The sequence below is a fragment of the Vombatus ursinus genome, unplaced genomic scaffold, assembly GCF_900497805.2.
Source record: "Vombatus ursinus unplaced genomic scaffold, bare-nosed wombat genome assembly UNPS02000582.1, whole genome shotgun sequence".
In the NCBI taxonomy this organism is placed as follows: domain Eukaryota; kingdom Metazoa; phylum Chordata; class Mammalia; order Diprotodontia; family Vombatidae; genus Vombatus; species Vombatus ursinus.
In genome coordinates this window covers 13,086,385-13,112,208 of record NW_020940360.1, presented here as the reverse complement: position 1 = coordinate 13,112,208, position 25,824 = coordinate 13,086,385, and the positions used below count along the sequence as shown (strand labels likewise).

At 37.5% G+C, this 25,824-nt stretch overlaps 1 protein-coding gene across 1 annotated transcript in view; it reads left to right on the top strand.

Moving 5' to 3' along the window:
- The window catches only part of MDN1 (midasin AAA ATPase 1), a 172,875-nt gene that overhangs the window by 81,864 nt on the left and 65,187 nt on the right, over positions 1 to 25,824 (top strand). The window contains exons 35-53 of the mRNA XM_027855090.1: positions 408 to 605; positions 4,952 to 5,160; positions 7,102 to 7,224; positions 8,690 to 8,887; positions 9,811 to 9,918; positions 10,388 to 10,576; positions 12,684 to 12,773; positions 12,870 to 13,133; positions 13,951 to 14,212; positions 16,642 to 16,801; positions 17,353 to 17,469; positions 18,124 to 18,332; positions 18,872 to 19,020; positions 19,983 to 20,194; positions 20,904 to 21,124; positions 22,325 to 22,438; positions 23,432 to 23,564; positions 24,576 to 24,691; positions 25,390 to 25,523. Of these exons, the coding sequence (XP_027710891.1) occupies positions 408 to 605; positions 4,952 to 5,160; positions 7,102 to 7,224; positions 8,690 to 8,887; positions 9,811 to 9,918; positions 10,388 to 10,576; positions 12,684 to 12,773; positions 12,870 to 13,133; positions 13,951 to 14,212; positions 16,642 to 16,801; positions 17,353 to 17,469; positions 18,124 to 18,332; positions 18,872 to 19,020; positions 19,983 to 20,194; positions 20,904 to 21,124; positions 22,325 to 22,438; positions 23,432 to 23,564; positions 24,576 to 24,691; positions 25,390 to 25,523 (3,206 nt within the window). The remainder of the gene's footprint in view (positions 1 to 407; positions 606 to 4,951; positions 5,161 to 7,101; positions 7,225 to 8,689; positions 8,888 to 9,810; positions 9,919 to 10,387; positions 10,577 to 12,683; positions 12,774 to 12,869; positions 13,134 to 13,950; positions 14,213 to 16,641; positions 16,802 to 17,352; positions 17,470 to 18,123; positions 18,333 to 18,871; positions 19,021 to 19,982; positions 20,195 to 20,903; positions 21,125 to 22,324; positions 22,439 to 23,431; positions 23,565 to 24,575; positions 24,692 to 25,389; positions 25,524 to 25,824) is intronic.

Here is a 25,824-nt window from a genome sequence, read left to right as displayed (position 1 = left end):
TGAAGTGAATTGACCTTCAGCCTTACATAAACTCTTTATTTTCTTAATAGGATTTTTCCCCCAATTACATGTAAAGATAGTTTTCAACATTTATTTTTGTAAAATTTTGAGTTCTAAATTTTTCTCCTTCACTCTCTTCCTTCCCTCCTCCCCAAGACAGCAAGCAATCTGATATAGGTTATACACTTACACAAGATAATCTCTTAACCTCAGTAGGTTGTAGGAAGCATATAACATCAAGTGATCAGTATGATTTTTTTAGACTCCTTTTACATTTAAAGCAATGTATAGGTTGTAGCAAGAAAGGATAGAGTTTGTTCATGTAGCTATGATACAAATCTTGCTAACTAGCCATAAGACTTGGTAGGTTTTGATTTTAATTAATATGGTAGCGCTTTATCTTTTAGGTACAACTTCCTGTGGGTTTGATATTGCACCCCTGGCTCGCAAAGAATGTCTGCAATTCCTGACCAAGAAACTTTCTACGGTGGTCCAACTTACGGACTCTATGAAGAATAAACTAAGGATTTATGACAAAACCAAAGATAAGGAATTTATTTGCATGGACAACTTTTGTGGTATCCGCCCCTTTTTCATACCAAGGGGTAAGAATGACTTTATTTTAAATCATATCAATGAAAATTATAGACTCCTTATGTCGAGAAAAAAAACAAACCAGTTGGCTGTTATTTTTATGGATATGGCTCTTAGGTACTATTTAGACTTGTTCATTTTGTATTAGCTGCACCAGTTAGAATCCCTGGTCAAGCATCTTCATATTGTCAGTTGTTTCCTTTCTGTAATACAACTTTACAAGAAAAAAAGAAACTAATGAATATTGAGGATAGTGACTGGACCTAGATAGAGTTCGTTGTTATAGGTAATTTCTGGGTGAAGAAACTCCTTCTACCAAAGTCAGTCAGCACCTTCTTTGCAACCAAGAGACTTAGAAAGCTGCCTCAAGGACCACTAAGAGGTTAACCAATTTGGTCAGTCACAAAGCTAGCCAGAACCATAGAGATGGTTTTTGGAGATTGGTCTTCTAGCTTCTAACAATCTCTCTGTTACATCACGCTGCTTCTCAAATGAATATTAAACTACCAAATTCTCTTTTGATCTCTGTTTCATTAACATGCTTCAATTTTTACACAGTTGTAGACAGCGTATACATGTTGTATTTCATAAAAATACTTTGTGTGTTGCTATGGTCCATATGCTTGTAGTATTTAATAGTTTTATTTACATTCTGTCATGTGAGTATACCATAGTTTGCTTAGTCATTGCCCTGTTGTGCATTTGAATGGTTTCCAAATTTTTGCTATTCTACATAGCATCATTGAACGCTTTTTTGTGAGTTAGGGTTTTTCCCCCCTTTTGGTTTGTTTATTTGCCATATATTCCCCAAAATTGAATTTTGGGTCAAAGCATAATTTTTAGCGTTTTTTTAATAGAATAAGTATTGTTTCAGCTCTTTATTTACATGTAATTGGCATGTCTTTTAGAAATATTAAACCATTTTATAGTGCCTGTATCACTGCACATGTATACTTTTGACAGTGGTTTCTAAATAGGTTTATAGCTTGTTAAAAGAAAAAGGTTTAAAACAAGTCATAACTTACCCATAATCCTGTTCGAAAAGTTCATTTATAAGTCAGTTGTTTGAAATGCAAAATGCATTTTTTTCTGTAGAAACAAAGTGTTGTAAATGGTGGTTAGGTTTGCAGCCCCCAAAAGTGTATTTTCACTACTTTTGTAGCTGAGTTACAGAGAATATTCTGTTTTGTTCAGGACACCTCTAAAGTATGGTGTTCACTGATGTATGGGTTCCTATTTTAGGAAGTACATTGATTGACCAAATGCAGTATAAAAAGAGTGGGGATGATTACCCTGGAAAAGAGAAGACTGTGGGGAATAAGATTGCTGTCCTTGAAGGGCTGTCATTAAAAGGCAAGGTTAGGCTCTTTCTGCTTGGCTTCAGAAGCCAGAACTAAGAGCAGTGGGTTGCCTAAAAGAACATTTTGGCTTGATGTAAGATAAAATATCTTTTTAGTTGGAACTATCATAGATTGGAATGAGCTGCAATGATGGGTAGTACATGTTCCCCTTTCAATCAGAGGCTGGTTGACCTCTCTTGTTAGAGATACGATAAATGAGTTCATGAGCGGGTTGGGCTGGATGGTCACTGTCTTTCCTTCCAACTTGAGATGCTGTGATTCTCTTACATAAGTAGGATGACAGAGTAGGCATTCTCAGTATTAGTTCATTACTTAGTGTCTGAAAACAATCAATTTCAGGTGTCAGCTTAGGCCATCTTCCTTTGCCACAGCCTTGGTTAGAAGAAGATACCTTTATTGAACATTTTTCTTGCGAATGTATGGTGTATCGGCTGCTGAGTACAGTTAATCCTTGGCTGTCAATGCTGAGTCCTCCTAAGGTTTTTGAATGGTTTGCTGTGGCAGGTAGGCTGGGAAACGTTAGTTATCGAAGCTTCTTGGGTTGAACTTGAGGCTTCAGGTCTTGTTGATAGAGTATTTGGTAGAAGCTGGTTGGACACATCCCCAGAAATTCATGGCTTGGTTGTGTGAAATTAGGAGATACTATTTAAGAGAAGTACAGTGTTGGCATCATTATGATAATTGTTATATTATATAATTAAATATGGCATTAGAAACTTTGTCATGCTGTTTGATTAAAAAAAATAGAGACCTGCCCATCAGGATATAGGAATTCTTATCCTCATTCTCTCACTTCTCTGTACTGTCTTGCTAAATAAATGAGGCTCTCTGAATCATAAGTTTCCACAGTTATTAAATGAATAGATTGAACTGAGATGTTCCTGAGTTCCCTTCCAGCTCTTAACATTCTTTGATCCTCTGTTACGTATGGTTTGATTAGGGAAAACTGTCTTCTGCTCACAACTTAAAGAATTTGTAGGGGACATTATCTTCCTCACCTGATTGTTGGATATACCCTTCTCCTGCCCTCATTCCCTTCTCCTTTCCCTCATCCTATTCTTCTTGGAAATAATTTTCTGGCATTTAAGGTATTGCTGTTGAAGAAAATGCTTATTCTTTGTATCCTCAACACTTAAGACAGTGCCTGGTACATTGTAGACCCTTAATAAATGCTTGTTCATGGATTCCTTCCAACCCCTGAAAGTTCCCACCAAAACTTGCCCTCTCCCATCAGTTACCTTTAGGGACTTTGAACAAGAGGACTCTTGTTTCTGCTGCCAAGGCTGCAGTGAGCAGAGTCATTCCTGGTATACAGAGATAGAACCTTAGGTACGTTTTCTCATATGAACAATGACTCTGTTATGTTATGCTATTAGTACTACCATTCAGCTGCCCTATGAATAAATAAGCCTCTTTACCCAGAAGTAGTGTGGCATTGGAAAAGCACTGGGCTTGGGTTGGATTCACAGTTCTTCCACTTATGACTGACAAGTCATTTAACCTTTCTAAGTCTTGGTTTCTTAATCTGTAAAATTGAGATAATATTTGTATTGCCCTTTTTATAGGGTTGTTGTGAGGAATGTGCATTGTAAATTGTAAACTTCTGTCAGGTAACAAGCATTCATTAAGTCCTTAATTCATACCGGGTACTGGCTTACCTTTGGGGGTACATAGAAAGGCAGAAATCATAGTCCCTGCCCTCAAGGAGTTCACATTTAATGGGAGAGAGGACATGTAAACAACTAAGTACATATATGATACATACAGTATAAATGGGAAGTAGTCTCACATGGCACACAGCCCTCTTGCAAAAGGTGGCTGAGTCTTGAACTTGAAGGAGGACGTTCCAGACATGGAGGATAGCCTGTGAAAAGGCAGGATCTCGTTGGAGGAACAGCAGGAAGAACCGTGTTGCTGAATTGTAGAGTATGTGGAAGGGAATACAGTATAAGACCGCTGGAAAAGTGGGAAGGAGCCAGGTTGTAAAGGATTGTAAATGCCAGGGGATTTTATGTTGGATTTTGGAGGTAATAGGGAGCCACTGGCATTTAGCTGGGGGTGGGGTGGAGTTTGGCGGCTGAGTGGAGGATAGACTGGAGTAAGGAGAGGTTGAGCTTGGAAGACCACCCAGAAGGCTGTTTGTAATAGTCCAGGCAGTGGAGGCTTTGAAGCCCTTCCTAGGGTGGCAGTGGAGAGAAAGAGATAGAGAAGGGAGATGATCTGAAGGTAGAAATACTTTTTGTCAACAGATTGGTTATGTTGCGTGAATGTCAGTACTTACTATTTATTAACCATCATTGATGTTATATTGACTTCCTTGGAAAATGAGACTCAAGTTCCAGATAATTGGTTTATAAAGGAACTTGGTTACTGATGAGGTCTTCATAAATTTTTTTTAAATCTACATTTGAAAGACAGTGTGGTTTAGCGAATAACATACTAGCCTAAGATGATTCGGATTCAAGTCCTGTCCCTTGTTAGGGGTGGATTATGTGACTCTTAGACAAATCACTTAACCTGTCAGTGCTTATAGTGCTGTAAGATTATAAATTTGCAGAGCAGTTGCCAAATCTACATTGCTGGGAAGAGATTCCTCATTGGGGAGCTACTTATATCAATGAAGTAATAGTCCTGAACAGTTGTTTGCATGTATGACTATATGTATGCATGCATGTGTGTATGTGTCCATTTGACTATAGGTTTAATAATTGGATTCTATGTGTGCACACACATATATGTTGGTAGAGAAGGTCTCTAAAAGTTGATAGGCATTTCAAACACTTGTAAAAGAGTTTGGAAAACATCAATTTAGGGAATAAGTACTGTCATCATTATAAATGTTATTAGTTAATCACTAATAATAAGTTCTTAATCATAAACTAGTTAGTTATTAATAAAGTTTATAAATGTTAAACTGCATGGATATTGACTGCCAGAATCACCATATTTATTTTTACAAGTCCTCTAACTTGTACATGTTTTCTCTTTGTTCTTAGGACCTGTTTTGCAAAGGCGGGATGTTTCAGACTACGCCCTCAGTGCAGGCACTACAGCTATGAATGCCCAAAGGGTATTAAGGGCCACAAAATTGAACAAACCCATTCTCTTGGAGGGCTCCCCAGGGGTGGGCAAGACCAGTTTAGTGTTAGCATTAGCAAAAGCTTCAGGTAACCACCTTGTGCGAATCAACCTGTCTGAACAAACGGTAAGCACCAGTTTTTCTTGGGCTGGACAGATTTTGCTATGATAATGTCTACTCATAGATATTTATAAACAGAGAAGGTAAAAACACTACCTGCTTCAGACATGAATGTGGTTGAAAAGAGATGTCCATTCCCTTCTGTAACTATTTATGCAAATAATGACTGCCTTCTGACTGTTTTTCTGTTGCTTTAAGATTTTATTCTAAATCTCCACTTTAAAAATGGGAAAGCTCTGTGGACTTTGTAATTACTGGCAGATATGTGTATGATGGTGTGTAGTTATAAAGGTATGTTTAGGGTAACTGACTTGGAGTACTTTCCTACTTACATCTAATTAAGAATTATCTCTACCTCCAGCTAGAGAAAATGAGGCCTAGATAGCAAAAGTTCCTTTTCCTAGAGCTTTGCCATGAATCACCAGGTGGGATGTTAGATGTCCTTCTTACTGTTCACTGTTTAGCTTTGTTTAGCTTTTTTTTCCTCATTTTTCTTTTTTTTCTTCTTCTTTTTTAAAAATTTATTTATTTATTTTTAGTTTTCAGCATTCACTTCCATAAGATTTTCAGTTTTAAATTTTCTCCTTTCCCTCTCATCTTCCACTCATGCCTCATTTTTCTGTCTTAGAAGTAGTGGCAATTCTTAATTACACTGTGTAAGAGAGTCTTTTTGGGGGACTCTCGGTCTCTTCTACTCCAAACTGTGCTCCACATTTCTGCCCTGAAAAGATTTTCCTTATGATGTTTGCAGATGTGGTAGTGTGGGTATCATGTCGAATTTGAAGCCAAGAAAACCTGGGTTCATGTTTCTCTTGTGATACTAGCTATGTAACTTTGGGCAAGTCCTCTCTGACCTTCATTTTCCTCATCTGTAAAATGGAATAATAATTGTAGTATTTCAAAGCTCAAATGAAACCTCTGAAAACTTTAAAATGGTTTATTAGTTGTTATTTTGAAAGGCACAGACAACCCTTTTTGAGTACTAACTTCTACAATAATGAAACACAAGTAGGTCAAAGTTTAATTGCTTTGTACTTAACAATTCAACATTTAAGTGCAAGATACCTGAGATACTAAAAGATAAAAGCAAAGCAGTCCTTGCCTCCCAAGTGCTCTACATTCTACAGCATTGGGTTTGTATTAGTAATGAAAAAAGGGGATGGGATATAGTGGCAATGCTGATTTATTAATACAAATGAAACTTAAACGTTTCGATGAGGATATTTCCATGGCTTGTCTACCCAAGCTGTGTCTCAGTTACATACTTCCTTTATACCTTCCTCCTAAAATGTACTTACCTGTAACCGTCTGTGATATCAATTTGTTTTCCATTTGTTGATTGTCTTGATTTTTTCAATGCTTGTGACACTGATAAGTTTAATATAAGGAAGGCTGGATCTGTGTGCTCCATTGTTGAATGCTGGTGTATCAACGTACCTAGTTTGTGTTTAAGTGTCTTTTTATCACCTTTTGGTGGCAAGATACTATACTTGTCAGTCCTGCTGGTTTCTGATTTTATAAATGTTGGTTTGGACTTGATTTCTACTTCTGTGGCTCTTAGTGGGTAAAGGTGAGAATTACATGCTGCTGGGTAAAATTAACATGGCAGTTCAGTATTGCTGAGCATAGGGGGATATTACCAACTAGAACAATGGGGAGCTATCTTTTTGTAAGATGTATTCTTACTATAGTGCCTTGCATATTTTATTCTGAATTTTATCTCTTGCAATACAGGAGAAGGCAAAAATGTTACTATTCTCATCATTAGTCATCTTTGTGAATTAAAACCTAAGTAACTGCTATCAGACTTAGTGAGAAGAAAAAAAAGGCCTGGATCCCAGATTTGGTCTTAAAATATATTCCTTAGCCATTATGTATTCCCAGTTAAGAGCAAATTAATTGCATTGCACTTGCCCTATAATTTATTTTCCCCATTTTTCTATGAAGGATATTACAGACCTGTTTGGAGCAAATTTACCTGTTGAAGGGGGAAAAGGAGGAGAATTTTCATGGCGTGATGGCCCCTTACTGGCAGCACTGAAGGCAGGCCATTGGATTGTGTTAGATGAGGTGAGTCTTGTGTTTGTGTGACTGTGAGTGTGTGTGTGTGTGTGTGTGTGTGTGTTGTATGTTTCTAGGGAGAACTCATCTAAGCAGTGAAACTTCATGCATAATGAGATGTTATATTTTATAGGGAAGGTTTAGGATGAGTGAGAAGGGTGGAAGGGAACAAGCATTTGTTAAGCACCTACTATACTCTGAGCACTCTGCTCTCAATTAAGTACTTTACAGATATTTTGGAGATACTTTTAAGTTAGACCTATTTGTATAGGAAAAATCTTTCCTGGTATTAGGAAAAAAGAATGCCAAAAAATACATCAGCGTTTACATTTTCAAAACCAAGAAGCTAATTGAGGAAGGCATTTGGTATAGTGCTTATTAGAAACATGACATATGACATTCTTAAATGATTTTCTTTTTTAGCTTTTGCACAGCAGTGAAAACCACTTCTCTAGTTCCTTCATTTGGTGATACTTAAAAAAAAAAATCTAATGTAGTTTTCTCTACCTTAACCAATTCTGTCTTGGTAAAAATGTTTAACAGTTGATTCCAGAAAATATCCATCCACATACATATAGACACACATAATGTATATATGCATATATACATGACATTTAAGTTTAATCTGCATTATTACATTTTCTCTGTCACTTTCTTAAGACAATCAACAAAACAAGAAACCGAGAGGTTATTTGTAGTGTTTGTCAGCTTCCAAAGTGTAAATGCTCACATTGAAAATTTATCAGTTAGGTCCCACCAGCCCTTTTGACTTGGCTGAATCACACTCCGGACCTTAATTCTCTTGATGGCAGTGTCCACTCGTCTTTGTCACATCAGTGCTGTCTATCTGTATTTTGCCTCCCTGATACAAGGTTGCCACCTTGTGGCCAAAATGGACTACTGCAAGCTTTCCCCACAAAATCTGTTCAATGGGAAAATTAAATAATTTGAACTTTGCTTAGATAAATATGTCTCAAGGGCAGAGATTATTTCAGTTTTTTCTTTGCAGTCCTAGCATCTAGGACAATGACTTAGAAATTGTAGATGTTCAGTAAATTATTGGTGAATAAATGATTCTTGTCTCACCTCTTTATTTTACAGATGTGAAAATTGAGGCCTAAAGAGTTTACTGATTTGTTTTTTGTCACTTTGCTTTGTCGTGATTTTCAAGAAGGTTCTCTGTGTGTGTGTGTGTGTGTGTGTGTGTATTTTTCTTTCTCACATCACCAAATGAACAGTGTTCTGTAGTTGTAGGGCTTGGAAGGTTCAGACCATCTTACCATGGCTCTAATCTGGTGGGAGATTTCTCCCAGCATGTGGCACATGGTGATATTTTAAGAGCAGTTGAAATCTTTCATTCTTAGAACATTGTAAAGGAACTCACCTAACCTGCTGAGAGGAGAGATCTGTATGTAAGTTACTTGTAGTAATTTCTTCCCCATCTTCTCCCTTCTCTTTCACCTGACCACAATAGTTGAACCTGGCTTCTCAGTCTGTGTTAGAAGGATTAAATGCTTGTTTTGATCATCGAGCAGAAATCTACATTCCTGAAATAGGCATGAACTTTAAAGTTCAGCACAAGAAGACGAAGATCTTTGGCTGTCAGAATCCTTATCGACAAGGAGGGGGAAGAAAGGGTTTGCCTCGGTCCTTCCTTAATAGATTCACTCAGGTAAGCGTTGGTATTTCTTGTTACAAAACTTACAGGTAGGATTTTGGGCCTGTCTGTAAACCAGCTGTTAGAAGGGCCACCTAGGATCATGAAGAGAGAGCAGATTTTGTGACCCAGCTCAGTGATTATGTGTCTTTACCTGGGCAGCATTCAGAGGGGCCTGTTTTCTGACTTGGGGCACTGAGAAGGCCATACTGTGATTCATAAACCCAGATTAGTGTTTGTCATTTTACATCCCTGAGAGGTGTAAGTGATAACAGTAATACTAACTTTCTTGATTTTTCCTCAAAATATATAAGGAACTCACGGTTATTCCCAGACCTGATGCATCCAGTTTATGGATTATCACAAAGACAGCCTGGTGCAGTGAATAGAGAGATCTGGATTCAAGTCTTTCCCCTGAGTCATATTGACTGTGCAACCTTGGGAAAGTCTCTTAACGTTTTGGCATCCCAGGTAGCTCTGAGGATTGTAGAAGAATTGCGCATCTGCATTGGCAGAGGAAGTTGCTCGCCATGGAGCTCTCTACAATAATTCAATCATGGAATTTTGGGGGGGGGTGAGAATGGGGGGAGGGAGGTGGTGGAGCAAGGTCCTATTCTGATCTTTCACTTATCAGTCTAATCTGTCCTGTTATCTTCCTTCCAAGTCTGGATTTAGAGTGGAGAGTAATAAGAAGAAGGCTCCTTTTCTAGTTGAGAATTACAAGGGGCATTATTATTCTAGGGCATAGTAGGAGAAAGGAAATGTCCGTAATAGGACAATTGACTTTTTTTCCTGTTATGAATGCCTAGTTATTAAAAAAAGAGTTTTTTTGCAGATGAATAAATTGTAATTATGTTCCATAATGCTTTTTGTGGTTTGGCCAGGTGGTGCAATGACATTTGCTTTAATTGTTCATGGATTTTTTTTCCCCTATTCAGGTCTATGTGGACCCACTTTCAGCTTCTGACATGGAGTTCATTGCTAATACCTTATTTCCTGCTATTGAAAAAAGCATTGTTGGAAAAATGGTTGCTTTTAACAACAAAGTAAGACCACATTTATGTATTTTGTTTTCAGTCTCTCTAGCATGACTTAGGCTTAAAGTGAACTTACGCATCATGGTGTGAACAGCATTGTGGTAGCTGTTCTTTCAGTGTGTGTTGAGTTTAATTGTTGATTCTCCAGGGTTAGCACTCTCTTTAAAGATGGTAAATCAGTTTGGGTTATTACATCTGTCCTACTTTTTTCACTTAAGGCAAAACTGAAGCATTAAAATAATTATTACATTGTGTACACACTCAGTTGTGCTACTGAACACTTTCAGGTTTTTTTCCTGGCATTTGAAAAACTAGTCAGGGAAAGAAGGAAAATAAATCAAAAAGCTTACTTGTTGATTTCTAGTTTTACACTCCACCGGCATCTTTAGTTTCCTCTTTCTCTTGTATTTTTTTAAGAGCATGAATGTTATGCCTGGTAGTGAGACAAAGTCTCCAAGAAAAGTTTTTCCTTTCCTAGATTGATCAAGAAGTGACTTTTGAGAAGAAATGGGGTCAGAAAGGGGGACCCTGGGAATTTAACCTACGAGACCTCTTCCGCTGGTGTCAGCTGATCCTCGTTGACCAGTCTCCAGGATGTTATGATCCTGGCCAGCATGTGTATTTAGTTTATGGGGAAAGAATGAGATCCAGAGAAGACAAAGAGAAGGTGAGTATTATACTATTTTATTCCCTTTCTTTTTTTCCTGAAAGCTGGGCTTATTCCTCATGAGAGGAAGGCAAGGATGGCAATGTGACAAGACTAGCAGTAATACCAAACATATTGGAACCCTCTGATAGGAAAGATTTATTATGTGCCAGAGACTGTAGTAAGTACTGTACCAAAATTTTCTCATTTTATCCTCACAACACCCCTGGGAGGTAGATGGTATTATGACCCCCATTTTACAGTTGAGGAAACTGAATCAGTTAGAGGTTGAGTGACTTGCTCAGGGTTATACTGTAGAATTTGAATTCAGGTCTTCCTGACTCCACACCAGTGTTCTATTTATTGAGTCACGTAAATGAGCTGCCTCTGGTAATGCAGGTGTTAGGAGGGACTCATCCCCATATTACAGATTAAATGTGTTATTAGGTTTTTAGCATGAGTCTGAATCTGTGTCACCATGTAATCATATTGGAACAGACTTTTCTTATGGTTATTGGAAAAGAATGTATTTTATCATAGAAGCATTTAGGAGCAAATGGAGCTTCTTGAGGGGCAGCTAGACCTGGAGTTAGGAAGACTTGTCTTCCTGAGTTCAAATCTGGCCTCAGACATTTACAAGCTGTGTAATCCTGGGCAAGTCACTTAACTGTGTTACCTCAGTTTCCTCATAAAATGAGTTGGAGAAGGAAATGGCAAACCACTCCATTATGAGTAGGAGAATAACATGCTTACATCAATGCTTTAAGAATATCAGTTTGATAGCTATTAGGAGAATGAATTGGTGATGGGAGGCAAATGTTCTTAAGTAAAGCTAATTTAAATAAGTTCAAATGATGGGAAAAGGATCTAAAATAGATTTAAAAAAAAATTGGGGTATAAAATCAGAAGTGGTATGAGACACCTTGTAACTGGTGAATTATCCTCATTGGTATTTTGGTATTTCTTCCTTTACAGTGGAAATTTGTCAAGTAGAGAATCTTTGAGCTGAAAGACTTCATGTAATCCAAAGACTAAGTGACTTACCTAAGGTCACTGGTTCAGGGTTGGGGACCTGCACTAGTTTGTTGTTGAGACATGCCTGGAATCTAGATCTCCTTATTCCAATACAGTATACTGTTCCTACTTTATTACTTATACTACTAGAATTTCTGGTTTCATATATTTTGAGATTAGCGTAGAATATTTATGTGTTTGATTGCCCCTGTTTTATCAGTAAAATATGCTCTTTAAAGTAGTTGTTAAATTTTCAGATGTGATTTTATTACATTTAGATTTTGTAGTTTATTCCAGTGGAAGACATTTCTGTGGTCTTTTGAAAAAGAAAATAGGATTTATTCAACAGAAATAATTTTAGAGCAAATTTTAATGAATTGCATCTTTTCTTTTGAATACTGGATAATGACATTAATTTCTAGTGAGATTCATTTTCCAGAGATTGATAATAATAGCAGATAGCAATTATATAGAACTTTAAAGTTTGTAAAGTATTTCTGTATATATTACTTCATTTGAGCCTCACACAACAATCTTTTGAGGTCGGTGCTATTATTAACTCCTCTTTGACAAATGAGGAAACAGAGGGTGACAGGAGTTGTGATTTGCTAAGGATCACACAACTAGTTAGTTAATGTCGGAGACATTATCTAAACTCAGCTCTTTCTTACTCCCAATGTGGCGATCTATCCACTATGACACCTAGCTGCCTCAGAAATAGATTTGGGATACGTGTTCATTTAGATCATAACAGTTTCTGTTCCCTTTTCCTCACTTCTTGTGGGCCGTCTGAAGCCGTACCAGCAGCTCGAATTCCTTCCCTTATAGAGAAGGAACTGCTTGATAATGTTTTTAGAGTTTATTTCTTATGTATTTTCACCAAAGCTTTCAGGTGATTTGGACATATATAACTTCTGTGTTCTTGATCCGAGTCCTCATTTCTCATTGTAGATGTTGTTGTGGGAAAATGATGAGCTTGATACCTGTTTTCTCAAGTCACTAAAAGAAAGACTTGGATAGTTGTGCATATAGAGCAGAAATACTCATAATAAAGCATGTAAATTAGAAACCTACTGAGAAATTTCTGTTTTGTTCCTTTTCCCCTCTTCTTTAGGTCATTTCTGTATTCAAGGAGCTTTTTGGCCCCAGTACTGCCCCATACATGGGTACAAGACAGTTCCACATCACTCCTTACGAAGTTCAGGTGAGAGGAACATAATATTTATTCAGCAGCCCTTTGCTGATCTGATTTTCTTCTATCTTTCAGCTTATTCACCTTTGATTACATTTTTTTTTCAAGGTTGGCTATTCAGTTCTTTCCCGTGGCAACTATGTTCCTCAGCAATCCCAGAGACCTTTGTCTCTGTTACACCAGTCCTTGAAAGTCCTTGAGCCCGTCATGAAGTGTGTACAAATGAACTGGATGGTTATCCTTGTGGGTCCCACCGCTGTTGGGAAGACCAGTTTGGTCCAGCTCTTGGCCCACCTGACAGGACATACATTAAAAATTATGGCCATGAATAGTGCAATGGATACTACTGAACTCTTGGGTGGATTTGAGCAGGTAACTACTGTCTTCTTATTTAATTAAGTATTTATAGAACTCTTCCATCTTATTTATTGAAGCCTTCTTATTTTTACATTGCATTCATTTCCAGACATTAGCCTGTCCCCTCCTATTAACAGGGAACCTTATCTTAAAACCAGCAGAATTAGCAGATAAGGGAAAGTTTTTTAAAAAGGAGGGGGGGAGCAGTTCAGCAAAGCTGACAAACACATCTGACAGTAGATGTGACATTTCCATACCCATTCCTCTACCTCTCCAATGAAGAAAGAGTTGCCTTTTTTGAACTCTTATCTGGGGACAAGCATGGTTGTTATACAGTATTCAGGTTCCCCTCTCCACCCACCCCCTTTCATTTGCATTGCTGTATATAATTGTGTATATTATTTTCCTGGTTCTGCTTACTTCACTCTGTATCAATTCACATATTTTTGAAGCATTTATTAAACACTTGCTATATGCCAGGCACTGTGTTAAGTGCTTTACAAATATTTCATTTGATCTTCAAAATATCCCTGTGAGGTAGATACTATTATTAGCACCCATTTTAAAGTCAGAGAAACTGAGACAAGCAGAGGTCACATATCTAGAGTGTTTGAAACCAAATTTCAGCTTAGGTCCTCCTAATTCTAGGCCCAGCCCTCCAGCCACTGCCTCCAATATGATACAGGCTTTATATTTAAAAGACTTTTTATACTCCTGAATTCTTCATATTTGTCTCCTCTAATATGTTCTTTAAAATGATGCTTGTTGCTGTCCTATTGGGGTGCTAGTGACTATGAGAGCTGCTTGTGACTATTTTAACCACTTGTTACAGGTTGATATCATACGGCCATGGCGGCAGCTGCTTAAAAAGGTGGAGTCTACTGTGAGTGTTCTTCTCAGAGACAGCCTTCTTCTCAATCCTGAGGATGCAGAGGTAGTACTTCGTGCCTGGAGCAATTTTTTCCTCACCTATAAGCCCAAGTCTCTTGGAGAAGTTGGGAAGAGTATCACTGTTGAGATTTTGAACAAGCTCGAAGCAGTATTGCTGCTTGTCCAGCGCCTGAATAATAAAATCAACTCCTTCTCCAAGGCAGGTAGGTATATGCTGTATAGATAACAAGCTTCTGAAGGAAGCTGTCATAGGCTACCTCTGTCCATGGTGCCTGGACCCTTGGGGGTTTTTCTGCTAGCTTCCCAAAGCCCTTATTCATTCAGTAGTTGTTCTATCATTAAAGTTAAGGAATAATTTTGAGCCTGAAAATATTGTTGAAAATGGTTGTCTGAGGCAATGAATTAGCAATACTGATTTTACTTGTAGCTTGGAAAGGAGTTTTCCTAGCCTTGTGGTTCATATTATTGGCTGAAGGTATATATGTACCAGCAATTTGTGTAACTGTTGGGTTTTTTATTTGGAAGTTTACTTGTCTGTAGTCTGATAGTCTATATTTAAGCCTTGTTTATTCTCTTGGTATATTAATCAGAAAATACATCTCTATTCTTTGTCACTTGTAGCCTGGGTACTTAGAATTTTTATTTTGATGCACAAACCTTTGGTAGGAATGAGTTCACCACTTTAGCCATGAAGAAGACAACTCTCAAACAAAGCCCATGTGCCCACTTTATAAATTCTCCCTCTCTCTTTTTCTTCCTCTTCCTCCTCCTTTTCCTCTCTTTCCCTTCTTCCCCCTCCCTACCCTTTTCTCCCCCTTTTCCTCTCTCTTTGCCCTTCTCCCTCCCCCTACCCCTATTTTCTTTTCCTTTTCCCTCTATTTCTCCCTCATCTTTCTCTCACTACACATCCTTTTTCCCCTTTCTCTCTCTTTCTCTCCTCCCCTCTTTCCCTTCTTCCTTCCTCTCCTCTTCCCCCTTTTCAAACTAAACCAATACGCTCCCTTTACTAATGAATGGAGACCTTGGCATTCATAAAGCAGTCCCCATCTGCCAGTTTCTTTCTGCTTAGAATGGAGTCTTGTTAAATGACATGGTCCCTTTAGGAAAAGTTTAGCTCTGTAAATAGGAAGTGCCATTCATGCCACATGGGCTGATTGATTGAATTTTAATCTTGGAAATGATGTCATCAATGATTGGTTTTATAGTATATCAGCAGCCTTTGAATTGGGCATTTTCTTGATTTATTTCTGCAGTCAGGATTTGGAATCCTTCCTTATTTTTGTTCTTATTAGAGGTCATTTATGATTGAGGCAAGTGTCATTTAAAATATAAGCAAGGCAAGATGGGAATTGTGAGCCTGCTGCTGGCATGGAAACAGTAATTGGCTTGTATGGCTCAGGGCATCCTTCCAGGTGGAAGACAGATGTCTGTATCCACTCTTATTAATTAATTTATTTTTGTATGGTGTTTGGAGGGTGGTGGGGACATATGGAGATGGATAAAATGGTATGCTAGGATGCTTGGAGCAACACCCTAAACTTAGGTATTTGGATGACACAAATAATTGGTCTGGCATAAGCAAGGACCATAAAAAAAGAGGTTTACGTATTAACTTATACCAATATAATTATTGATTTCAGAGCAAAGACACAAATTAGTAGTTCTAGTTAAGTTCTGGTTTAGTTCATCAAGATCTCTTTATTTCTCTTTACCTATGATGATGATGCTTGGGAGAGTGGCTACTGCATGCCTGTATAATGTGGCTTAACCTTCAGCTCTGAGGAGGCACTCGATACCTTGTGCTGTTTATATGTCTAAGAGGCTACTGGCATATGTACACACCATTAAAAACTTTCAGTTATGGATGAAACAAAGAAACCTTCATCCTCTAGCTGCCTATAACATAGAGAAGTACTGTCCTCCAGTGCCTCTTAACTCCCATTGGCTTATAATTCTGTCTTTTCTAGGCTAGAGACTTCCCATATGAAATCCTGTAAGCCTAAATCCAGCTTAAAGACGTACTCTTTGAATTCAGGGCTTCTTGCTGGATCTGTTTCCTTTCTGGGAATTTGCATAGGCCTTTTGTATCTTCCCAGAGAAGAAAACTATATATAGTGTATACAGATCTTACTTGGCATCAGCCGGTTGATGACTGAATGTTTAAGGTAGACTCTCAAACTTGATTCTTGGTACCAACTCCTCCATTTTTTAGATTGAATATGAATTTTTCATGAAATGGTCAATTTAAAGGAATTTTAATATAAAGTAATCAGCCTCACTATGCTTCCCACTTGGCATTTTCATCTAAGAACTGTACAACATTTGATTGGAAACATTCTTCTGCTCCTAATGTAGCTTGAGAACCTGAAGTGTAAGGAAATTAAATAATTTGCTTCAGCAACAGGTAACTTAACCCAAAGAAGTATATCTCCTAGGCGGTAATTACTTAACATTTTAAATCTCAATGAAAATTTCTTAGCTTAGTGACACAACTTTTAAAAAATTAATTGAAATTGCAGCTTTCTTCCTAAATAAAATACAGATATTTTGATTGTTCCCTCTAGTGTGGTAGTTGACTGTTGCGATTTGAAGTTAAACATTATAAATCAAAATCTTGCCTATGCCATTTCAGAGTTTTCTAGATTTGTGGAAGAGTTCCGAAGTTTTAGGTTGAAGCTTATTCAGAATGTGGATGGTCGTAGTCATGGCACATTTGAGTGGGTGGACAGCATGTTAGTTCAAGCCTTACAATCTGGAGACTGGCTTCTGATGGACAATGTTAACTTCTGCAAGTAAGAGGGCATTCATTACTCCTTGGGACTTGGTTGGAGGGTAGATTTTGGGTGAAAATAGGCCACCTAACTCAGAAATTAGAAGCTCTGATTAGTTATGTTTGCTTTCATTTGAAACTTGTTATTGTGCTCAGTATTGAATGCTTTTTGGTTCTTAGACTGGTTGTCAATAGTTATTTTTTTTTACAGTGTTCTTTACATGATTTGAGCTCAGTTAACTCTGTAAAATTTTGCTCCCCCCACCAGAGTTGTACAGCTTAACTTGGGTTACAGCTGGTGTCTTAATTCCTGGCATAGAAGATGATGGTCGTTAATAATTTCTTAATGACCCTTGAGTAGACCTGTGTCTTTGTCTTAGTGTAATAGAAAGACTATGGTGCTTGGATTCAAAGATCTTGGTTCAGGTCCCAGCTTTGCCATTTACTTGTGTGAACGTGTCCAGATCTTGTCCAGAGTTGATTTTGATTGTTGGGGGGGGTGAGTGGAGAACTTCACCTTAATTTCACTTGAGAACATCAACCTGCTTTCCAATGAAATTCTTTGCCCCACAGCCCTTCAGTGCTGGATCGCTTGAATGCTCTGCTTGAACCTGGGGGTGTTCTCAGTGTTAGTGAGAGAGGAGTGATCGATGGATCTACTCCCACTATTGCGCCACATCCCAACTTCAGGTATTTTATTTTTTGTTATCCCCCTAAGAATCTTGTAGATAGGTGTCCAGCAAGAATCCTTAAATTATCCTTTTAGAACCAAGCCATAGAGATCATATGATGACCACTGATCGTCATTGTTTGCATTGTTTGCTTAGGTACATTATTAAATATTTTATTAGATTCAACGATGCAAATAAAATTATGCAGATTCAAGGCAAACGTGGCTGACATGGGGTCCATGTTAATCAGTGGTCATTTTTGCTAGTGTTTGGAAGTTTATAATGCTGAGGTATTGGGTCCCCAAGATGAAGAGGAGTTTTATTGTGTATCTGAGCAAGCAGTTGTTATAAAGATTAAGCCTAAATAGATAGGAACTACACAAAGTGACTCTATGGATTTTGGACTCATTCAGCGCTTTCCTTTCTAACAACTCTAGATGAGTAACATTAATGATAATATTAAACCAGCTTGGAATTTGTCCAGTTAAGGACAAAAATAAAGCTGTTGATCTCTGAATTAGCCTTGTCGAGGACTGTGTATATTCCTTGATTAGATCCACAAAGATGATCGGTTTTAGGTCTGCCTTCATTTTGTATAGCTGCTGTAATAGTTACAGTGTGATTTTTTTTTTTATGTTTTTCTTTTTCTCCCTTACCAAACTTTGTTTAACAGGCTTTTCCTTTCGATGGATCCTATCCATGGAGAAATATCTAGAGCCATGAGGAACCGAGGAATTGAGATTTACATTGCGGGGGAAAGGGATGAGAGTAGTCCAGATCCCCTGGATTTGAAATTGCTTTTGCATAGCATAGGTTTGGTTGGAGACAATTTATGTGATGCCCTTATAACCATGCACACAGAAACCAGAGAAGTCATTGCAGGTAAATTGCATTATTGGTTCTATATTAGACAAGCACCTATATTTCAGAAATCACAAAGAGAGTTTCAAGGAATAGTGTGACTTACTGGTTTGAATCAAGTGAAAGGGAGTTTTTTAGTATTTTGTGTGATATATCAGTTTTCTACTTTTTAATTCTTGCTTGTGGAAGCATTGTACCATTCTATCATCATGAGTATATGCTTTCAGTGTGTCCAATGGAATTTTTCTAGAAGGAAAAGATGTATGGGTGGGGCATTTTGTATTGTTGTAGAGGCAGTGGGCCTCTATCCTTTGCCACAGTTCAGATGCATGCCTTCTGAGGACAAAAGAAAAAGCAAATTCATTGTTGGCTAAAACTTTTCCAGGGATAAGATAACTGTTTTGAATCAAGAGCATCTGAATAAGAAGGGGAGATTGGGACGTTGACTGGATGTTTGAGCAGAGTTGAAAGGAATCATCCTTTTTTTTTTTTTTAATTTTTTAAAGTTTGTGACAAAAACTTGTAAAACAATTGCTCACAAATGATATTTCTCTTCTAAGGTTCTCCAACATCGTCTTTATCTATCTTTTTTCACACGGCCACTCTCATTACCCAGCGCCTGCTGCGGGGCTTGAGTGTAGCCAGAGCCTTTTATGGAGCATGCTGGGAAGTGTATGTTTGTCCCCAACAGTCACCAGCAAACCGACAGGTAAATATTTTGAACCCTTACCTGAATTATAATATTGAATGAATGAATACTGCTGACATTGTGCCAAGAACAGTGTTAAGTGAATAGTATATAGTGCTGCATATCAGTAAAAGGTTTTTCATTTTTTTATTTCTTACCACATTATAGAGACTAAGGCAAAGTATTAAGGAGACAGTGGACAAAGTGCTAGATTTAAAGTAAAGGACCTGGGCTTGAATCCCACCAATACCACTTACTATCTTTGTGACCTTGGGCAAGTCACTTTACCACACTGAGCCTCAATTTTGTGATCTGTAAAATGAAGGGGCTATACTTGGTAGCATCATAGGTCCTTTTCAGCATTAATTTTATGGTCCTTTAGTCTTATTCCTTCCATATGCTGAGAAAGACAACTTAATAAATGGATTCAGTGGACCTTGACAGTAGAATCAGATATAATGTGTCATTCATCTTGATGTCATCCCTGGGTAATAGGAAAATTGCCGTTATTCTTATGATGGAATGTATTCTACTGATGGAGTGAATGAGCAGGATCTAAATTATGCAGCTGTATATTGGTAATTGTGTCTCAATGCTGTAGTAAAGTTGCAGTCCAGATATGGGTTGTAGAGACAGTCATTTGTGGCTCAAGAAAATGGTATTGATTAGTATAAGGTGTTGTAAGTATTCTAACTCATCTCTTACATATTGTTTACAACATTAATTACCGAGTGAATAGATTTCCAGCCTCAAAGTTTGGAAGATCTAGGTCTGACATATATTGAATGTGTGACCTTGGGTAAGTTAGCTCAAACCACTCAGTGTCCTAGGCATCTCTTTAAGACTATAAGTTGCAGAGCAATTCTTGGTCTGAATTGATGTTTCATGGGTCCTCATTGGAAGTTCTTTACACTAATAAAACCACAGGTCCACATCATCCCAAAATGTTGGGTGCTATTTATCTTTCCCCCTTTTCTCATCAGCTTGTGCAGGAGATATTGGTGAGATGTGTTTCTTCTCTGAAGTCACCAGAAAAGTGGGGTAGCTCACTTCTTGCCATGGGTGTGTGGCCAGACTCTCTGCCCTCAGCTCTGTTTGCTACTGAAGATTCCCACCTTTCTACAGTCCGAAGTGATGGACAGATCCTGGTGTACTGCCTCAATAGGCTAAGCCTGAAAACCAGCAAGTGGGAAAGGTGAGCAAGAGAGTTGTTTGTGTTGATCCATGATGGAGGGAGGGAGGCAGCGTGGTGTGGTGGAAGAAGCACTGGATCTGAAGTTAATAGGACCCAGGTTCAAATTTCAATTCTGTCACTTGCTTCTTGTGTGTCTTTGGACAAATCATTTAATCCCCTGAGGTCTTGGTTTCTTTTAACTGTAAAATAAAGAGATTGGACTAGGTAGCTTTTGAGGGCCTTTCACATTCTAGATGTTTCTGTGATCCATTGTAGTGCTAGGTTTTGAATAACAAGGGATGTATTCATAGTATCCCAAAGCACCATACCTTGTGTGGCCAAGAGCTGTCAAATGATGATTGGTCTTCTCTAGGGTTCAGATGTATCAAATCTCAGATGAGCAGCTATATTTTTTGTTTTCATAGTGGTTTCTTCAACACATTTTTTCAATAAAACATAGGTGGTATGATTTCTTGTTTTGTTTCTGTTGAACAGAAGTTATTGAAAGTAGTTAGTGTTGTTTTGCTGTATCAGCCACCATAGTGTATCTTTCTTAAATGTCATTGTTACAATTAAGGCTTTAAATCAGATGTCCCCCTTGCAAACTTTGCCCCTAAGATACTCCTGTGTTTCCTATTGTACCACTTTTGGTATTCGTGCCCTTGCCTTGTGGAATTGTGAAATAAATTATTTTTTCTTACTAATTCTTGTCCATTCTCATGAATTCCAGGATACTTCCTCTTACTTTGAAAGACTTGGAGAAAATTATTCAGTCCTCTAACTCTGAGAGTCTGAACTTCAGTGCAATTAAGATGGATACTTCTTGGTTAGATGAAAGGAATGTCTTGGCTGCTTCCATTAAATTGCTTGTCGAAAGAGCAACCAATCAGGACTGGTTTCTTCGAGTTAGGTGGCTTTACCATCTGGCTAAGAATATCCCACAAGGCCTTGGTAGGTAGCAAGATCTCAGTCCTTTTCTATGTGCCAGTATGTATATGTTTATCATTCTTAATTTAATTTTTGAATGCCAGGAAGTGTTGTCCCGTGGAGAACAAGAATAGTGTTTTTCATTCAAGGTATCATGTTGCATCCTATCTATTCTACTTGAGGTTTTCCCACCTAGTCAATTGATAGATAGCCTTTATTTGGTAGGTGATATACACATATAAAAAATATTTCTGTGAGTAAGAAAGTTTCTTTTAAAGCCTTACTAGAATCTCATTGTGGTGTAGAGGTAGAGGTAACCCTGGATTCTTGGAGACTATACTGTCAGAGTAGAAGCACTAGCTGGCACAAGCGCCCCAAGCTAGGGTGTGGTAGGTGTACTGGTCATCTAAATCCAGGCCTCTCTTAGTTCAGAGAGACTTATCAGCACATTGGTCTCCAGCTGATAATTTTTGAACCAAAGACAGTTTTTTAAAACCCTGTAAGTTATAGTGCCTATGATTTGTATCATTGAGAGAACTCTGCATCTTTGAAATCATATCCTTTAAATATTGAAATGTATGAGCAAGACCCTTTTTTCCAGCCTCCCTGCTTCCCTCCTGCCCTCCTGCTGCCCTTTTCCAGCATGAGATATTCCCAGATGATTCTGAGGTTGTATGAACCTTCTTGGCACTACTCTGCAGGGATGTCTATGCAGGAATTAGTGCCTTAGGCATATGCACATTAACATTAGTTTAGTCATTAAAAATAATAGATGGTCTGTTTAAAAAGTTCTTTTAAGAAGAATGTGAATGATGTCACTGATAACACATTTTATTTTCCTCTTAGTGTTCATACATGGAAACCATATTCAGAAAAGGATTGTAGAATATGAGCACTATTTACTTTTAGCCTTAAAAGTTTCCTTATATTTTTCTTGTGGTAGGACAGTACACAAAGTCATTTCTGTCAGTTGATGGGAAAATAGGAAGAAAATGCATCAGCAGAGGTATCAGATGCTGAGGAACATGGAATCTGTTGGTGGAAATTACTGCTTGCAATTATATAGGTTTCTGTTCATTTTCTCTATATTCCATGATAATGACTGGAATAGCTGAATATCTGTGTTGTGCATACCTGCTTGACTCTATGCAGAGACCGATTTCGATTGCATGCTTGCTGTCAGATGTGATCAGTTCCTTAGCCCTTTTTTTCTCCTTCCTATAGAGTGTGTAAAGACTTACCTAGAATCTGGTGCTACATCCCTGACAAACTTTTACTCTAATCCACTCTCTGCTGAGATCAATAATGTTATCAAGATAATGCAACCAAATGTGACAGGTATTTCATTTCACCTATGGGGGGCAGAGGGGTTGGGCACTGACTCTTCCATTGAAATACAAGAAATGAAAACCTGGCAGAATGGTAAATGCAGTAAAGTTTGCCTTGAATTTCAAACTCTGAATATTGAAACTTCAGTTTTTATATGAAATGATTGGTTTTTCTTTAGCTTCTGAAAGAGAGAATGATAGATATTGTTTTAAAAACAGAACTTCTATAGTTGATACTGAGCTGTGGTTTACCAAATGTTACTCTCAGTAGCTCTACAACCTACCATATGGTTTTTCTTACACTGTAAGTGACCAGACCAGACAGTGGTAAAGCTGAGAGCTGAGGAGTCATGAGTAATTTACCCAATGACAAGAAGATAGCAGATTCCACTGTTAACAGAAAACATGACAGGAAATGGGGCTATTTGGTAGGTTCTTGAATTTTTGAGACCATTTTTTTTTTGTTGTTGTTTTTTTGTTAATTTTTTTTATTTTTAGGCATTTGGGGTTAAGTGACTTGCCCAGGGTCACACAGCTAGTAAATGTCAAGTGTTTGGTCTGAGGCCAGATTTGAACTCAGGTCCTCCTGACTTTAGGGCCGGTGCTGTATCCACTGTGCCACCTAGCTGCCCCGAGACCATTTTGTGTTAGCAATGGGATCTATTGAAATGTCCACCAAAGAAAATCATGACATGGTGCATAGTTTCAGCATTTTAAGATAACATATACATTTGCAAAAGAAATAGTAAGAAGACTTTTCTGGGATTTTTTTTTAAGACTTTAAGAGGCATATTGGTGTTTTTGTTTTTTAAAATGTATTTCTTTGCTTCCATTTCCATGCTTGACTATAAACATTTTCTCTGTGGCACCCCAATCCATTGTTGCTTCTTGTGATCTGGATAAAACAATAGAAAATATGGATAATTGAATTCAATTAATTAAATTAAATTGATAATTGAAATGGCCTTCAATACTGTTTATTCTTTTGTGGCCATACTGTTAGATGAATCTGTGATTTCATTGGACCCCCGATGGAACATGCAGGCTTTGGATATTACAAGAAACTCAATGGACTTTGATACAGAATCCAATAAGACTGAGAAGATCCTTGTGCGTTTGGAATCTGTAGCAAACAGGTAGGTGAAGACAGCAACTCTGGATACTTGTACTTATTTCCTGAGGTTGAATACTGTAGGTTTTTCAAGGGTAGCTAATATAGAATTATTTTACAATGAATTGAGGAAACCTACCTTTATTGTAGTGTGTAGATCTCAGCTTATTTGCCACTGTCACCTTTGCATTATACTCATTAGATGATTTTTGATTGTTCATTGAAAAGGCTTAAAATGTCCCCTGTACATATACATATACATACACATACACATACACATACATATATTCAGTAGATCTTTCAAGATGAGTCAAACTCAAATAGAAATATTTCCCTGCAGGCTTCATGTTGAAGCTCTGTGAGTTTGGCACCTCTACTTTAGAGTATGGTCTTTGTTTAAAATTTAACTGTAGTTTTCGCTTTTTTTTCCCTGAATACATTAGACATATCAGCACATGTCTTATGTGTATTTTGTATGTAAATTTCTGTCTTACTCTTATACAAAGATAATATTACTGGCCCACTGTCATTTGGATACATGTGTTACAGGTTTTCTAGCAGGAGCCTTGTACGTAGCTATTTCATCCTCACTTTCTCACTTATTTTTTGTTGTGACCATTAGCTTGCATTTAATCTTTTTAGTTGGTGCAGTTCATGGTCCTAGGAAACTGACATTAACTGATGTATCCAGTAACTTTTTGATATGACTAGTTTACAGAAAGGAATTGGGCAGGGCAGAATCATCAGCCCATTGATGGAAGCCCATGGTTGGAAGACAAAAATCCCTCATTTTACAGATAAGCAAGTGGGGCCTATAAATAGGTTAAGTGACTGGACCAAAGTCACACAGGTTAACAGCCAGTACCTCTGATTCCAAAGCCAGGACTCTGTATATACTGTACTGCAATGATATACTACTCATAACATACTCAGTAACCTGTTTTTGGGATAGAGTGGGTTAGTAGATAGTAATTAGATGTGTAAATTTGCAATAAGCAGTTTTAAATTGTGATTTTTTTTTTCTACTTTATTATAGGTCAAATCTATATCTGGATCGGGAGAAAAGGGTTTTTACTGAAGCCAACTTGGTTTCAGTTGGAGGCAAGAAATCAAAGAATAGTGCATTAAGAATGTCCTTAGAATTCCAAAAAGGTAAGAATATTTAACTTTGATATTATTGTCGAATTTTACTATGGTTCTTGTTTGCTAAATCATTGTGTTGGAGTTCAACATCTTTTTCTAGTTAATCTGAACAATACTTATTTTTGAACATTCCAGAAAGATATAATTCCAGTATTTTTATTCTACAACTTACATTTTATAAGACTGAGATTTCTTTTAAAATATTAATGGAAAATGGAAAAATAATTTTTCTCCATTTGATTTTTAAAAATCCTATTCACTTGATCAGAGATTCTGTACATCTTGTAGAATGTTTAAGTAACTGTTCTAGTGACTAGTTACTCAGCTTCATCAGAAGCCTTCAGGATAGCCCTTAGAACATTTAGTTTTAAAAGAAAGTGGGAACTCCTTGTCTTAGAAACATATTCTCTAAGACCTTGTCACCTTTATCAAAAAAGTACCTGTAAATGCTTAACTGGTTATTTTTACCCTAGCCCCATGATTGTATCTTATCAATTCTATTATTTTTCAAAGTCATCCTGCTTTTTTACTAGTGTTTTTGACTCAGAAATTATAGGAGGCAAAGATTTGGTTGCTCATTTCACTTATAGAAATATAGAAGTTCCCAGTAACCACAGTATTTAAGCAACATAAAGATCAAGACTGAGTCTCTCTGTCCTTATATTTTATTAAACATAAATGGAATTTTTTTGTTTTGTGATCCTCAGATCCAGAGAATTATCAGAGCTTGCCACATGAAATTGTGGTCCATCTTGCTGCTTTCTTTGAATTTTGTGATTCATTGATAATGTTCTCGGTACAGTCTTCCCAGGTGGAGTTGTCTGATGCTAACCTGATTAAAGTGAGTAGAACCAAGTGTGTCACCTCTTCCTTTTTCCTTCACAACATTGATGGATAGAAGTTATAAGGAGCATAATTTCTTCTCAGTATAAGCGAAAAAGTTGTTAGCTATTAGAATTGCCCAACATGAAATGAATGACTTCATAGTATAATTACTTGAGGTGTACTTGAGATGTACAGGTGGAAGTTAGAGGACTACTTATCAGTGAAGGTATTCATCCATTGGGTAAGGACCAGATTCAACAAACTTTTATTGGTTGTCTTTTATGTGCAAGGCACTATGCTAGATAACCATGGTTTCA